The sequence below is a fragment of the Sinocyclocheilus anshuiensis genome, unplaced genomic scaffold, assembly GCF_001515605.1.
Source record: "Sinocyclocheilus anshuiensis isolate Anshui unplaced genomic scaffold, SAMN03320099.WGS_v1.1 scaffold552, whole genome shotgun sequence".
NCBI lineage: Eukaryota > Metazoa > Chordata > Actinopteri > Cypriniformes > Cyprinidae > Sinocyclocheilus > Sinocyclocheilus anshuiensis.
The window spans coordinates 1562262-1578337 of record NW_015554362.1 but is presented as its reverse complement, the minus strand read 5'-3'; the positions used below and the strand labels follow the sequence as shown (position 1 = coordinate 1578337).

General features: G+C 37.2%; 1 protein-coding gene across 4 annotated transcripts in view; it reads right to left on the bottom strand.

The window, feature by feature from the left end:
* The window catches only part of plcl2 (phospholipase C like 2), a 68738-nt gene that overhangs the window by 27956 nt on the left and 24706 nt on the right, over nt 1–16076 (bottom strand). For all 4 annotated transcript variants that reach the window (XR_001632200.1, XR_001632199.1, XR_001632201.1 and 1 more), the window contains exons 2-4: nt 10918–13404; nt 7612–7815; nt 1579–1654 (exon numbers count right to left, since the gene is read on the bottom strand). Coding sequence is in view for 1 of the 4 variants with exons in the window: in XM_016464378.1 (XP_016319864.1) it covers nt 1579–1654; nt 7612–7815; nt 10918–13404 (2767 nt within the window). In the remaining 3 variants the exon portion in view is untranslated. The remainder of the gene's footprint in view (nt 1–1578; nt 1655–7611; nt 7816–10917; nt 13405–16076) is intronic.

Sequence of the window (16076 nt, the reverse complement as noted above, 5' to 3'; positions counted from 1 at the left end):
CACCCCGGGACGATTATCATGCGTTCTTATTGCCAGCGTTTTTCGAGACGTTTTTTGATGCGTCTTGTGTGTTCATACCCAAGCGATTTTCACTGGCGATGAGCCGAGTGAACATGCAAATTCACTCCCTGACATTAGATGGAGCTTAATGAAAAATACCCCGGTACACATCGAATCCTATTTGATCTGCAATTCATCTCCATAACAACTCCCTCTTATCGAGACTTTTGTAGTCGCTGTCACGTTTGTCATGACGCGGCTCGTCAAACTAAAAAAAACGAGCCTGAGGCGTTTTTTTTTTAAATCACGCTTTTACGCCTGGCGCTTTGCGCGTCGGTGTGCACACTCACATTGGTGCCCTATGTTTAATCACGAGGCGTTAAACGTTGGCGATAATCGTGCGCGATATTCATCCCGGTGTGCACAAGCCTTTAAGCAGAAGAAATCAAAGATGGAAGCGGCTGAGTGATAGTTTGATGATGAACTACATCTTCACATTTTCTGAAGGAAGCAAGAGTGGTGTGAACGGTTGCCGGGGTATTGTTAAATGGTTGCTAAGGTGTTCCGAGCGATGTCACAAGGGAGTTCTATAGGTGGTTTCTAAGGTGTTATTTGCATGTTTCTGTGGAGATAGCATGTTCTTAGTGGTTGCTAGGGTGTTGTGGATGGTTGTCAGCAGTTGCTAAGGTGTTCCGAATATTTGTTGCTAGGGAGTGCTAGGTAGTTGCTAAGGTATTCTGAGTGGCTCTTTGTGCATTTTTACTCAGCACGTATGTTCACAGTGGTTGCTAGGTTGTTTTAAGTTAATATAATGCTGCTATTTAAGGCAACAGGAAAATGAGGAAATGTGAATCACAGCAGGAATGATGCACATCTCTTTTTTTCACTTCATGCTTTGCCTCACTAACAAAAAAGCTAAACTTTGCCAGGCTATATTTAATTTTGTCTGTTTTATAGATTACATTTTGATTCCTCCGTCTGATTTGATTTGTGAGATCAGAAGTGAAGCTACATTGTGCACTTCAAAAAAAAAAATCAATGCAATTTCAAAAGGCTACAGATGCACCTTAAAATTACATGAATGCTTGATAAAACACGCTGCCTTTCTTTTGCATTCGGGCTTTCTCTTTCATTTCGGAGTGAATGCAATTGAGGCCGATCTTGGGCGATTGCATCGTGCAGCTGTTACCGTCACATTGATTGCATGGCTTTGATAGGCCATAGATGTTTACCCTTTAAGTCCCCGTTAATTAGAGAACACAGAGCGAATGACACTATTGAGAGTCAAAAAACCCCTACTTGAACGTTGTTTGAAAAGCAGGACATCACACAGGTGAAGAGAAACGCACAATAAGTCTTATATAACACAGTGTGGCATAATTAAATCTTTCTCTTTGAGCTTTTTTATATGAATGCATTCGTGTTTTCTTTCTATTTCAGAGGGAGCTGCGATCGAAAGGCCGCGTCGATTGGCTGTGTTCCAAGAAACACCCGTCCCTTGTGGAACACTCTGTCCTTCTCTTTCTCTCGCTCACCTTGTCTTTCCTTTTGTTCTCTCGCATGGTTTTTCATTCTTACCTGATTTCTGGACTTGCAGTATTCGCTCATACACGCTGTCTGAGCTCTCCAGCAGCGTTCGGCTGGTCTGGATCATCTGTGAACACGGGAGAAAGGGACACGTAATGAGCATCTGTGCGGTTACTGTAACAGTCTGATGACAGCTCATTTGTAGTGTGCCACAGTGGCCTGTACCCTGCAGATACTCGCATACATTCAGAGGTCATAGGAAATGTAACAAATACATTCCAGTCACACAGAAAGTAAAATAAAAAAGCAAAAATAAAAATAAAGTAAATAGGTAGTGATAAAATAATAATAATAAAAAAAATACAATTCTGTCCTACTTTTGTATAAATGGCAATTCATGTGCCTGAGGTCATATGAATACATTCCAGTGACCAGAAAAATAAAGTAAAAAAATAAAATAAATAGTAATAAAATATTAAAATAAATAAGTAGTATTGTTTTCTCCTTTTGTGTAAATGATGAGAAGACATTTTCATGTTTAGAAATTATTCCTGAATATGGGTCTTGTATGAAGTTACACACATTTTACAGTAAATTATACAGTAGTTAGGAGCTGTATAATAAGCTGTATAAAATTCTAAACCTTTTTAAAAGTTATACATTTGTCTTATGAAAAACAATTTATTATCTGTAATTTATTTATCTATCCATCCATCCCAAGGACATGGCAACGACTGGCCTGATGGAGTCTGAGGGAAAAAAAAATCTATTTTTGACCTTTTGAACAGCATAAGTTTAGTAGAAACAATACAAAACAGGAAGTACATGGTTGCTGAATTGGTTGTGCACAGCTCGCCTAAAGAGGAAAGTCATAGTAGGACAGAAAGTAGGACAGATTATGTAATAGATATGCTCTTTTGTTCAACATGGACCCACACCCTTCTAATGAGGTGAGCAGATTCCTACATTTAATTACGCCAGACTATTCAGACACACACTAAATCTAATTCAGACAGACGTCTCGGCACAGGCCAACGGCTACAGATCCTGCAGTGCCCCAACACCAACCACATCAGAAAGCCAGAGACTGGTTCAAAAACTTCTCTTATGAGACTCAACATGCTGCCAAGACAGACAAAGTAAAGCTGCATTTATTAAAGGCCACATGATATCCTTTTTTCTTTGCTGAAGTTCATTTATAAGGCTAGTCTAGGTTTCTTACACGTTGTTTTTCATGTTCATTTTGTACCCTCTCTCTGACCCTTAGAAATAATCACAATTTTAATAATGCTAATACATGTTTTCGCTACTGTATATTTAAAGGTTTAGTTCACCCAAAAATGAAAATTCTGTCATTAATTACTCACCCTCGTGCTGTTCCTAACCCATAAGACCTTCGTTCATCTTCGGAACACAATTTAAGATATTTTTGATGAAATCTGAGGGCTCTCTGACCCTCCCATAGACAGCAAGGTAACTACCACTTTCAAGGTCCAGAAAAGTACCAAGATGATCGACAAGTAGTCCGTGTGACATCAGTGGTTCAAATGTAAAGTTACGAAGCTACGAGAATACTTTTTTGCACATAGAAAACAAAAATAACGACTTTATTCCACATTTTCATCTCTACTTTGGACGCGCTTTCACGACAGTACCATGACGAGAGCGTGTGGCGGCACCGGCGCTGACCCAGATCCGGCGTGATGAAAATGTGGAATAAAGTCGTTATTTTTGTTTTCTTTGCGCAAAAAAGTATTCTCGTAGCTTCGTAACTTTACAGTTGAACCACTGATGTCACACGGACTACTTGTCGATCATCTTGGTACTTTTCTGGACCTTGAACGTGGTAGTTACCTTGCTGTCTATGGGAGGGTCAGAGAGCCCTCATATTTCATCAAAAATATCTTAAATTGTGTTCCGAAGATGAACGAAGGTCTTACGGGTTTCGAACAACACGAGGGTGAGTAATTAATAACAGAATTTTCATTTTTGGGTGAACTAACCCTTTAATGCATCTCTATGTAAATGAGCTGTGCTATGATTTACCAGCATAGTTCATCTCAGTCTCAAGCCTCGGTTTAAGTTTATTCATGCAGATTATGCATATGCTCGTTCTGACCTTTAGACTCTTGAAATGCTTGCATGTATCATAAAAACAATGTCCTCTGGGAAGAGTTTACGCTTACAAAACATAACGGGGTGGGAAATGTGAAGTCATGCTTTAATTGTTGAAACTTCCTGCAGTTAACATGTTGAATCTATTTGGTAACAACGGCTGTTTTGTAGATTTTTTTTTTTTTATGCTCTCCAATGCTGCATTTATTTGATTAAAAATACAGTAAAAACAGCAATAATGTGAAATATTATTGCAATTTAAGATAACTGTTTTCTATTTTAATATATTTTAAAATGTAATTTATTCCTGTGATACAAAGCTGAATTTTCAGCACCATTACTCCAGTCTTCAGTGTCACATGATCCTTCAGAAATCATTCTAATATGCTGATTTGCTGCTTAAGAAACATTTATTATTAATATTATCGGTGTTGTTTTTTTGTGGAAACTGTGATACATTTTTATTTGATTAATAGAAACGTTGTTTATTTGAGAAAATAATCTTTTGCTACATTTTACAGTAAATGCCTTTACTGTCAATTTTGAATTTAATTTAATGTGTCCTTCTGGAATAATTTTTTTTGTCATTTTTACCCTTATTTGAAAGTACAGAAATGTGTGTCTGGAAAACAAGTTACAAAAGGAAGATTTTCGCAACCTGTTTGTGGTATCATTTCTATGACAATGAATCAGCTGAGCTCGTCGTCTTGAGCAATTACTGGCTCTTGTGATGTAGAAAAAAAGGATAAACTGAAACTTTAATTTAATGCACTGCCAATGGCACAGTTCCTTATGTACCGCAGGTCAGTCTAATTGAATTGTACATCACTATAGTGGCCAAAAGCATTGCAGGGTCACTTGTCAGGGCCAGATTATCTTTCCATGCCAACAAAGAGGAGAACAGCTGCTTTAGTTTCGCGCCAGCATCTCTTTCCAATGGCTCGTGCTCAGAAACCTCTCATTGCGATCAATCACGAGGCTGTGGCAACTTTCCAGGAAGTCGGGTCGGAGCGCACACTTTCTGATGGCTTCGCCACGTGCTGACAGTCACCCAGACCTGACAGAAGCAGACAGGAAAGCTAACAGTATGCAAGTGTCAAAACTATTTCTTCACACCATTCCACTCGGAGACCCATGCAGAGTTTGCATTCATCTGCAACCAAAACAATCGCTGAAAGAACCTAGATTTGGGCTTGCACAGGCAAACACCACTCACACTCTCTACAGAAAATGTACAGATCAGTCAGGTCCAATTCTTACTATTAACTACGACATCTGCCTTAGTAAACTCCTAATTTGGTGCTTATTAATAGTTAGTAAGCTAGCTGTTCAGTTTAGGAATGAGTTAGGATTAAGAGATCTAAAATATGGTCATGCAGAATAAGGTATGTGCTTTATAAGTACTAATAAACAGCCAATATGCTAGTAATATGCATGCTTATAAGCAACTAGTTAATGTGAGAATTCACTTCTAGTGAGGTGACACTACACACATCCCATTTGTGGTAACTTAAGGCTGAGTGTTTATGAATGCATTTTAATCAAATTGAATGCATCTATCAAACTAGCCCTACATCCAAGTCATCCAAAAATCAATTCGGATTAGTTCACTACGAAATTATTCAGACACATTTATTGACAAGAGCCAACTCAGACGACCTGGTATATTTAATACCTTTTCTTTTTTTAAGAAATTCAAAAATTAATTATTTATACTGAAAGGGCGCATTAAATAGTTTAAAGGGGTCATATGATGTTGCTAAAAATAACATTATGAATATTTCGGTTGAACTGTTCTGGAACAGTGTTGTAAATACAACTTAACCACTGATTTCTAGTCGTGTCCATTTTTTTAACATATTAGAATGATTTCCTGTGACACTAAAGATTCACTGGAGTAATGATGCTGAAAATTCAGCTTTGTATCACAGAAATTAATTACATTTTTACAGATATCCAAAAAGAAACCAGTTATACTAATTTGCAATAATAATTCACAAAATTACAGTTTTTACTGCATTTTACTGCATGAAATAAATGCAAAAACAAAAATCTTACTTTAGAATAGAATTGTATTTCAGAGAAGAGCCTAACTAGAAAAATATATGCACTATAGAAAATTCCAGGCTGGAAAACCATTTAAAAATCCCCTGATATTTCCTGGTTTTCAGTGACTTGCTCTTTAATCACTAGGCCACACCACTTTTTGGTTGTAGCTGTGAAAGAGGCGCGGGCCGTAGCCTCATGCACACACAGCTGCAGCAGCTGTCTCATCATCATCATCATGCCCACTGTCATTACATTACTAATGGCTGAAGAAATTGCAGCCTTGGTGGCAGACAAACCACTATAGGGGGTATTTATAGAGCGGGGGACCAGGAGGAGGACAACAGCAACCCCTTGTTTAACTGGTGCACAAACAGCGCAGCGTTTCCTCACGGATATCGTTCAGCTCATTCATATATGCGAGTCGTCGGACAATAAACACTTTGCTATTTAGATTTCGGCAATAGCAACAGCCAAAAAATAGAAAAGAGATAACCCAGGTTTTGACATGTTGATATGAGGAATTTGGTCTCATATGGATCTGTTGTGTTCCTCTGCTCCAGCGTTCTTCCTGAAACAAGAGCTTGGAGACTCTCATTCCGTTCCTGCTCATCAAACGGCAAAAAACATTCTCTGGGCAGTTTGAATTTTCAATTTGTGATGGTGAATTATTCAAACATAAGCAAAAACAAAAACTTTTGCGACTCATTGTCATGACCCATGGATACAGACCTGCTTTATTCATGGTTGCATCATTGTAACTCATCAAATCTGAGTCAACATGCATCCAAAAAGACTTTATTTCTCTTGAGGCTACATGGAATCATGCAAACTAAATGCGTGCATACAGAATTTCTCTTTCTTCTTGTTCTCCAGTACAAATATCTAAACATTCATAAATCAAGACACAAGAAAAATGCATATAAAAAAAACGTATGCTTAAAACAAGAAAAAAAAAATCTGCCAATGCAGTTAGAAAAATAATCTTAATAATTAAATAATCTTAATAAATAAAATAATCTTCTCAAACAGAAAAAAATATTTTTTTTTTCATACCCCGCTGTCAGATATTTTACCTTGTTTTAAGCAAAAACTTGCTTAATTTTGATAGATTGATAGAAACATTTAAGTCAATTTGCTTCTCATGTAAATATATCTGAAATCTCAAATACATTTATCTAATATTTATCTATAAGAATGTTTAAATATGTGTACTGGAATTTGCTAATTTTATTGTGTTATAAGCTACTAATACATTTATTAAGTTATTTTAAATCTAATTTCCATCAAAATCCACAAATCCACTGCAGAAATGATTTTCTTGCTTACTATTTTTGTACAAATATCTACAAATTCTTAAATCAATATACATTTACTTGAAATGACTTAAGACATTAAGTCTTGTTTTCTGAAAAATGTATAAAAATTGTTTATGCTTAAAACAACAAAAAATATCTGCCAATGGGGTTAGAAAAAAATCTTAATTCAAGGGGAAACAATTATTATTTTTCTTACACAAGATATTTGTTCTTGTTTTAAGCAAAAACTCACTTAATTTTGATAGATATTAAGTTTTGTTTTCTGGAAGTCATTTTGCTTTTCAAGTAAATGTATCTAAATGTAAACATACTGTATAAGAATGTTTTTGTACTGGAAAACAAGACACTATTAAAGAAGAACATAATTAATTTTTTTCCCGTGTGCGGATCAGAATAACACATTTCAGTCACACAAAGCTATTCTGTGGCACCTGAACACTTTGAATACGGTGTCATGTTCACTGCAGTTGTAAGACAAATAGCTAAATATTCCAAATTTGTGTTCAATTGAAAAAAAAGTATCTAGAAAGAGGAGAGTGAGTGATTTAAGACAGAATTTTCATTTTTGGAGTTTTGGAGGACCTATTCCTAGAAATGTACTCACCATCTCATAAGCGGTGACCACTTTCTTCAGCACTTCAGGCAGCAGGCCCTGGGCCTCCATGGTGGGGTACTGATCTTTGAGGTTAAACAGCAAAACCAGGCTGCTGTCCGGCCCGACGAGGCGCGGGGACAGTGCTAGTATACACTGCTTCAGGTTGGCCACCGCAGACAGACCGCAAAGCTCTTTAAACGGCACAATGGCATTCTGTGAAGGACATGTAGGTCAAAGAGTGAGCGTGCACATAAATGTTCTGCAGCACCGAACACATTGTTTTGTTTATGATAATATCTACCACCAAATGTAGGGCTGCACGGTTAATCAAAATGAAAGCGAAATTGCAATATGGCTTTGATTTAATAAATATCTATATGTGCTGTGTGCTTCAGAGTGAAGCGTGGCACTGTGTTCTTTTACACACGAGCTGCTCATTATCTGATGGTGTTTGCATCTTCCTATACTTGAAATTAGAAGAGCTTATCAACAAAACAGAAACCCTGTGGTCTTCCGTCAAAAGGATTTCAAAGGTTTGACGTTTGAAAAATGAAGAAATTAATAGAGCCATAAATATAAACAATTTTATAAACATAAATATAAGCAATTTTACAGTTGTAATTTAAAATTAAATTATTATATTATTTTTCTTAAATGTGGTGTTTCATCAAAAATATTTTTCAAAAGTTTGAAATAAAATGTTTCTTTCTTACTTGATTTTTTCCAGTGAAATATTACAAATTTCTTATTTTACTTTATTTAATGTTTTTTCTATTTGATTTAGTAGAAGTAGCAGCAATAATAATAATTATAATAATTATTATTATTATTATTATACTTTTTCATAATTTTAATTTGAATAATGTTTTGTTTTCCCTCAAATTTAAATTTAAGTTATTTCAATCATTTTCACTAGGTTTTCTATTATTATTATTTATAGTCATAGTGATATATAATTTATATATATATATATATATATATATATATATGAATATAATAATGAACAGAATGTTGGCCAAATTGTGCAGCAACTAAAAGCAGCACAACAAACCTGGATGCTTTACTTTTTAAATGTTTTTCTATGCATTTAAATTGCAATGAAATGTATACCATAAAAGTTGCAATTTGATTTTTTCCCCAAATAAAGCATAAAATATATTTTAAAAATGCTATTACAAAGTACAATAGTTGCTGGCTACTATTATGTTTGGAATGGAATACTAACATACTGCATACTGTGCGTATAATTTCTAAAATATTATACTTTTTTTTTTTGTTACATGAGCTCATCAGGTATATAATCTCAAAAATACATACAATATTTTGCAAATTTAAACTCTCACAGTCCAATCAATTAATAATTTTTACAAAAATCAAGGGCTTAACATCAATAATAATAATAATATCACTTACAGTTTATTGGAAATGTTGAGATCATTGCATTATGTGATACAGTATGCATACTGCATGCTACACCTAATATACTGTATATGCATGTACATGTAACACGCAGCAGAAATAGCAAGAGCATTAGCATGCTAATCTGAACATAGTTGTGGGAGGTGACGAGAAAACAAAAACCAAGCCAATGGCAGCAATGTGCTGACTTCCCCACAGTGAACGTCCACGAACAAGAAATGCGATAGGAAATGGTTTTTGTGAGTGTTTCTTCTACAAACACACTGCTCTGAATGTGGGAGGAAGATGTCATTTTTCTTGTGAAGGCTCCTCTCGTGAGTTTAAGACACAAGCAACAGCAATATTTAACAGAGACGCATATAACTACTGAACGCAGCAGAAGCGTCACAGCCTCAGAGCCTGGAATTGTTTCCACAGGAAGAATGCAATGTAAACAGAACTACTAAAATACTGTTATGAATAGAATAGCTTACGCTGAAATAAAGCAAACACCAAAGCAGGAGACTATGTATACTGCTCCATTCTCTGATCTAAAACCTTTAAATGTAAAATAACTGAGGCATTAGGGATGTGAGTTATATTAATATATTCATGATGTTTTTGCTAGCAATATACTGTAAAACTAAACATTGTGAATTTCCCCCCCAAAAATTGGAATGCTTTCTGTTAATCAATTCAAACTGTTCATTTAAATGAACCGATTCTTGAGCCGATATACTTAATTTACCATTGGTCGTAAACCTTTTATTAGCTGTATGCTATTTAGTCAAAAATATTGAGAAATCATTTATTTTAGCTTTCCAGCCCTACAAAGCATTAATATAAAGAAGCTGCAGTGAAATATTCTTTTGATCATCACTGATCCTGAAGTACGAATCAAGGTCATTCTGACAAGATTGCTATATTCATTCTAAAGGCAACCGCCCAAAAACCAATGAAAAAAACAAATTGAAACACCATCTGCGGTATAATCTTAAGAAGAAGAGAAAAAAACTGTTTCCTGACTTCAAAATCTTCTCAGTGCTTCTTGTTATAGTAGTGCCAACCCCTTTTATCCATGAGACGTTCCCCTACCTGTAGCCTATGTATAAGTATATTTTCAGTTCTTGTGTCTAAAAAAGGGTCTGTGGTCAATCTTCAAGATGTTTTTTGTACCAGTTCAACAAGTTGTGCAACATCGAGGAACTGCAGCTGATTAAAAATCAGCATTTTTGTTTATCAGTGCCAGAGAGGTTTCAGTTCAAGTGCTCCTGGCCTTGTGAGGAGAAACGTCCTGTAAGCTGTGCTTCCTTCTCAGGGTCGACTTTTTGAAGTTTGATTTGAGAAAACTTTCTCACGCTACGAAAAGAAGACTTTTGTCACACTGAAATACAGTTGGGCAAGCCGTCTTGGCAAGCTGCAAACTAAACATTTCCTGATTCGAGACATTTGCATAACTTGAATGGGGTGAATCTCACAAAACCTGTCCATGTCATATGTCACCTAAAAATCTAAAGAAAGAAATATGACATTATATTTTCCCTAATCAACCCACAAATAAGACTCATCATGACCATAATGCAAAAGCATTTTACAGTTTTTATGACACCAATGACTGGTATCATGTTTTTTAATAAAATAATTTATTATTAATTTAATTGAAGACTATATGTATATATAGTAAGTAAAATTGATTTTCTGATTTTTTTTTGCTTTCTTTTTTTCCAAATATGTTATTTTGTCAAAATATTTTTTTAAATATCTCATTTATTTATTCTTAGATTTTGGGGAGAAATATCAACTAGAATTAATTTTACAATATTCACCTTGATCTTTGCATTCACACTGAGCCTTTATGGCATTCATGTAAAAAACAAGTCATGACTTTGTTTCTCATTGAGGTAAGCGTTATCTCACCTGCATGTTCTCTCTGAGATCAGTGGCCTCCCGAAGTGGCTGTGCAGCAGATTTAAAGACTTCATCTATAGCCTTGATGAGAAGTATCCTCATGGTGGCGTACTCCCGACCCTTTTTACCCTTGCGGACCGAAAGCCCCCTTTTGTGAGGTTTACCCCCACCACGACGGTTAGTAATGGCCACATGGACGAAGAGCCAGGCGTGTGGAAGGACTTCGCCCGTCAGCGACTGCAGGGGAATGTGGCGGAAACCTGGCTGAATGCATTCAAACGGAATTGTGTACTGACCGATAAACTCATCCCCAATGTAGTCATCATCCAGAACAACAAAGCGCACCATTGCCAGTTCCGGAAGGTTAATCTGAAACTCGAAACTTTCGTCAAAGATGGGGTTGTCGCCATTCTGATGGATCGTTTTAGTCCTTTGTTCTGCACAATCCGCAGGGATGCCATGAATTTCAACATAAACGTATGGATCTACCACATCACCTTTGTGGCCTGAGCCCTTGGGTTTAGGTAAATTTTGTCCGCTAATGATCTTTATGTGAAGGAGCTGTGGAGACACTCCCGGAACAGAGTCTTTAGTATTGGCACTGAAATAAGACACCTGCTCCCTCATGATCGCTGGGCGTAAAACATACCCACAGTTCCCGTTTTGTCTAAACCAGCCGATGTTGAGGTCCATCATGAGACCCGGTGTTTGATAGTTCATTGCTACTATTTGACAGCCGCATTTCCAAAAGTCCTGCGGGTTCATGTTGCTAGAATCAATTCGCATTGGACTTGGGTAAACCCTTGCTAAAAACTTCTTGTTGTAGTTAACAAACTCACCAGGGTGGTCAGTGGCACACCGACTGGCAAAGACCTCATTGAAGGAGCAGAGCTCCCAGTGCTTCTGGTTCTGGAAAGCTGTCTGGAAATCCTTAAACCGAACAGATTTACATAAGGTTACCAAGTCGGACAGATCCTTGGAAAGCTGGAACTTTTTGGGTTGAACAACCGTCTGCTGCTCGCCACCCTCGTTGTTCATCCGTTGAGACATTTCCGCACCCTCGTCCTCATCCGTCACCTCGCCTTCGGAGCCGGTGCAGTTGCTCGCAAGTTTCTTTCCTTTCAGAAGAAACTTTCCCTTTAGGTTCGAAGGGGACGGAAGGTAGTTGTCCTCAAGGTTGGGAGGATCCGCGTGGATTTTGTCTCCGAGTATTTTCTTCAGGTGCTGAAACATTACCTTCTGTTGCTTCAAGGAACAGTGGTTCTCCAAGCACAGGAACAGAGGAAATTCCGAGGCTACGAAAGCGTACTTGTTGATGATGTCAATGACGCTGCGGAAGACAATATGTGAGGTCATCGTATGGCCCGTGTAAATGACCGGTTCATTATCCGGCCCATCCCATACATCAAGTTCCACGCTCCTGCAGCCCATCTTTAGGGCACGGATGTAGCCCGTAATGTCTGACGGACCCCTGAACTGGTCCTCAATCAGGTAGGTATTGTGGGAAGAGTTTATGTAATAGTGAGAAAGGGGTTGGTTCATGTCTTGGCATACTATTTTTTGTTCAGGATCAAAGATGTGGCAGTCTGCTGACATGAGGTAATTGATAAACCCATCCAGGGAGAGCCATCCCTTGAGTTGCCCCTCCTTCGAAGGTTCGTACTTCTGAATAATTTCCACGCTGATGTCTTCGCTCACCTTGGCCATGCCCTGCTCTGCCTCCAAAAAGATCATCAGGTCCTTGGTGTCAAGAAATTCCTTGTTGCTTGAGAACTGCACCAACAAAAAATAGATTTCTGGTCTTGTGCAAAGGTCGTGAAAGACTTCAATGAACTCCTCCTTGGTCATGTCGGAACCGATTTTATCTTTCGCTTTGTGCAACTCTTTGAACTTCAGCTCTATCTTGACATTTTTCAGCCCAGGACTTAACTTCTTGATCAGCTGCACGGCCGAACAAAGACTAATGCATTTTCCGCCAATGACGTCGGCTTCGTCAAAGAGGTCGCCCAGCCAGGACGCACGCATGTTGTCCTGACTGCTCTGAATCATGTTAAGAGTGTGTTTTCCATATGATATTAAGTACCTGAGTCCAGTCACCCATATATTTGCTACATCGGCTGAATTTGCCACTAAATCAAGTGATTCATAGTTCTCCCCATAGATTATAGAGAATGCACAATCCTCAGAAATCTGATCCGAATTTCCATTGGTCCTGAAGGTGTCCGTGTTTTTACCAGTTCGCACCTCTTTAATTGATTTTACATCAATCTTGGCCTTGTCGAACTCTTTTTTGGATGGCTCCCATCGCAAAGACTGCATGTCGGCATCTAGGAGGAAGTAACGGTGGTAGACTCTGGAGTTGGAGCGTACTTTCCTGAGTTCAGACCCGTCCACCATTGAATTAATGCAGTCACTTGCACTGCTGATCTTCTTCTCTGTTGGCATGCTACTGAATGACACCGTCTTTTTCCTTTCCTTGCACCGCCTGGAACCATCCTGGAAAATAAAGCAATTTATCATCAGTATTGACTTGCTTGACAACGACAGTATAATATGATGAACACATTTATGTAGAGGCATAAAATTTAGACTTTCAACAATAATTTTTCATCCAAACTTTTAGAAAACAAGCAAAATTATAAAAAACAAACTGTATAAACTTTTAATTTGATTATTTATTATTTTATACTAATTTCATGAGGTTACTTAAATGTATTTTTAAGTGTTTATTAAATATTTTGATAAATAAACATTCTTTTGGTAACATAAATTGTTGATTAGACACCTGTGAGGTTTATAACTCGTTTAAAAAAAAGTCAACGCATATTTATTAAGCACATCATTTGCATATTTAAGACCAGTAATGTGCATTACAGTAATTTAATGTTGACTTTAAAATATAAACTACTGAATCTGCATATTCAAATATGTTAAAGGAGTAACATAAAATGGGTAAAATGACAATATAAACTAGAGTTTTCCTGTTGCATCATCTCTGTTGGTGTGTGCTGTAATCACTGCTGGTCTTGTGACCGAAAAAGAGCATCAATGTGTCCTTTACTTTTATACCAGACTGAGCCTACAGGCAAGAACAGAATGAGCTAAACCAGGCTTAATTAAGAAAATAATTACAACCGTTTCATCATGAGAGAGAAGTTAAGTCTTCACTGGGGTGTTTATGGCCTAAGAAAAATGCAATATAAGTTTAAATGTTCTTGGCACTATTTCTATCACATATCTGCTTACAGCAGAATATCTGTTTTTTGCCCGTTTATTAAACAAACACACTGCATTAGGACATACAGTAAAAAAAAATAATGTTTTATTACATTCTGTACTGCCAAGTTCTTTCAGACTTGATAAACTCATAACATTGCTGACAAATACACCATGCAAATATCACTTTATTACATGCAAATATCTGTATTTTGTGAAAAACACTTATTTATAGTGGATAATTACAATTACATAAAAGTATTTTGAGTGAGAAAGTACACAAAAAAGTGCCAAATGCCTAAACAATTTTTTGAACATTGTTAGTTTCCAAAAGAATCAGCAGTATGCAATCCTGTAAAACAAAATCTGCACACCTAAGCTGTATAGAGGGAATAAAGCTGAATAAATTATCTACAAACAGCCATTCATGCTTCACGTGGTTATTTAAATCCCACACGACTTCCATAATCTGACTTATTTCCAGGTAAAAAAAAAAGATGATCAATGAGGAAAAATTAAGGTTTTATCTATTTGAAATTGACTGGATCATAAAAATTGGACATTGCATACCACAACGGAGTCAGATTAGTCAAATATTAATAAATAAAATAACAAAATAATAAAAATATACTGATGTAGTTTATGCACAAAATAATACTGAGAAGGTTTAGGTCTTTAAGCATGTGTAATGCTCAGAATACGCAAAATAATATTTAAAAATAGAGTTTGCTCCGGGGACCATGACCCCAGGAGACACGGAGACACGACACTGACAGATTTTTACCCGTCAACAAACACTGTCCCATGGTAACCTCATGTCCCTTGAGAGATCAGGCCAAAATCTGGCCGCCATCCATCCGAACTTCTCTCAATATGATGCCGCGCAGGTGCTGGAGCTGCAGCACTTACTGAGAGTAATGGCCCATGCGAATGTCAATGGCTTTGGTCCACTGGAAATGTATTCTAGCTGGGTCAAAGGAAATGTGCCTTCCTGTTGGAAACAACTGAGCTTTGGAGGTTAAACTAATTCTGGTTGGAGGGAATAAACCCACAGTAATCATTAGGGATGCCCCCTAATAGTCGACTAACATTTAGTTGGCGAGAAGAGGCTTGGTCAACCAAAATTTTATTAGTCCCTTAGTCACAGAAAAAAAAAAAGTGAGGTCACGCAGTCCGTGACGGACCGATCGTTAACTGCTGGATTTTGTAACGTTTGTAATCCATCATTAATCGACCTCAAATATGGCTTATCATCTGAAATATGTAAGTAGTAGCAACTTTACATGGCCACTCAATCTAATGTTAACCTAAAAAAATGTGCGCTGTTCAAGTGTCTGTGTGGAGTGTGGATCTGAACAGTCGCGCGCTCACAGCATGACAGATGGAGGCGCCGGTGCAGTCACTTGCTCTTAAAAAACTCCGTCATTTTGGTCATACGGATAAGAGTAATACATCTTTCGAATCTGTAAAGCCTCTACGCTTATTTGTGTGCACTCACAATAACAACAAAACATTGCGCTTTTGTAAAATAATGAGAGCAAACAGGATATGCTTTCTGCCGTCTCTGTCTGTGAACTTGAGCGCGAAACTCAGTGTATACTTGCCTTTACAGACATGAAAAATATATCTATAGAGAGAAAAAATACTGTCATGTACCGTGAAACCGGTATAATTTTGGAAAATACCGTGATATAAATTTTTGGTCATACCGCCCAGCACTATTTCAAATGAAACAATTCAAAAACGAATATTCTCAGATTATGTAATCCGTATGAAACCTGCATGCAGGCGCATCCACTACTGTGGAGATGACGAGTCAGTGTCGCCGAATTCATCTCTTAAGCCGAAAACACAGAAAACACTAGTTTATCAATAGATTATTAAAATGTTAATGCAGTTTAATCTTACTGTTTTTCCCTGACACATTCATCATCATTACTTCTGCCGGTGTG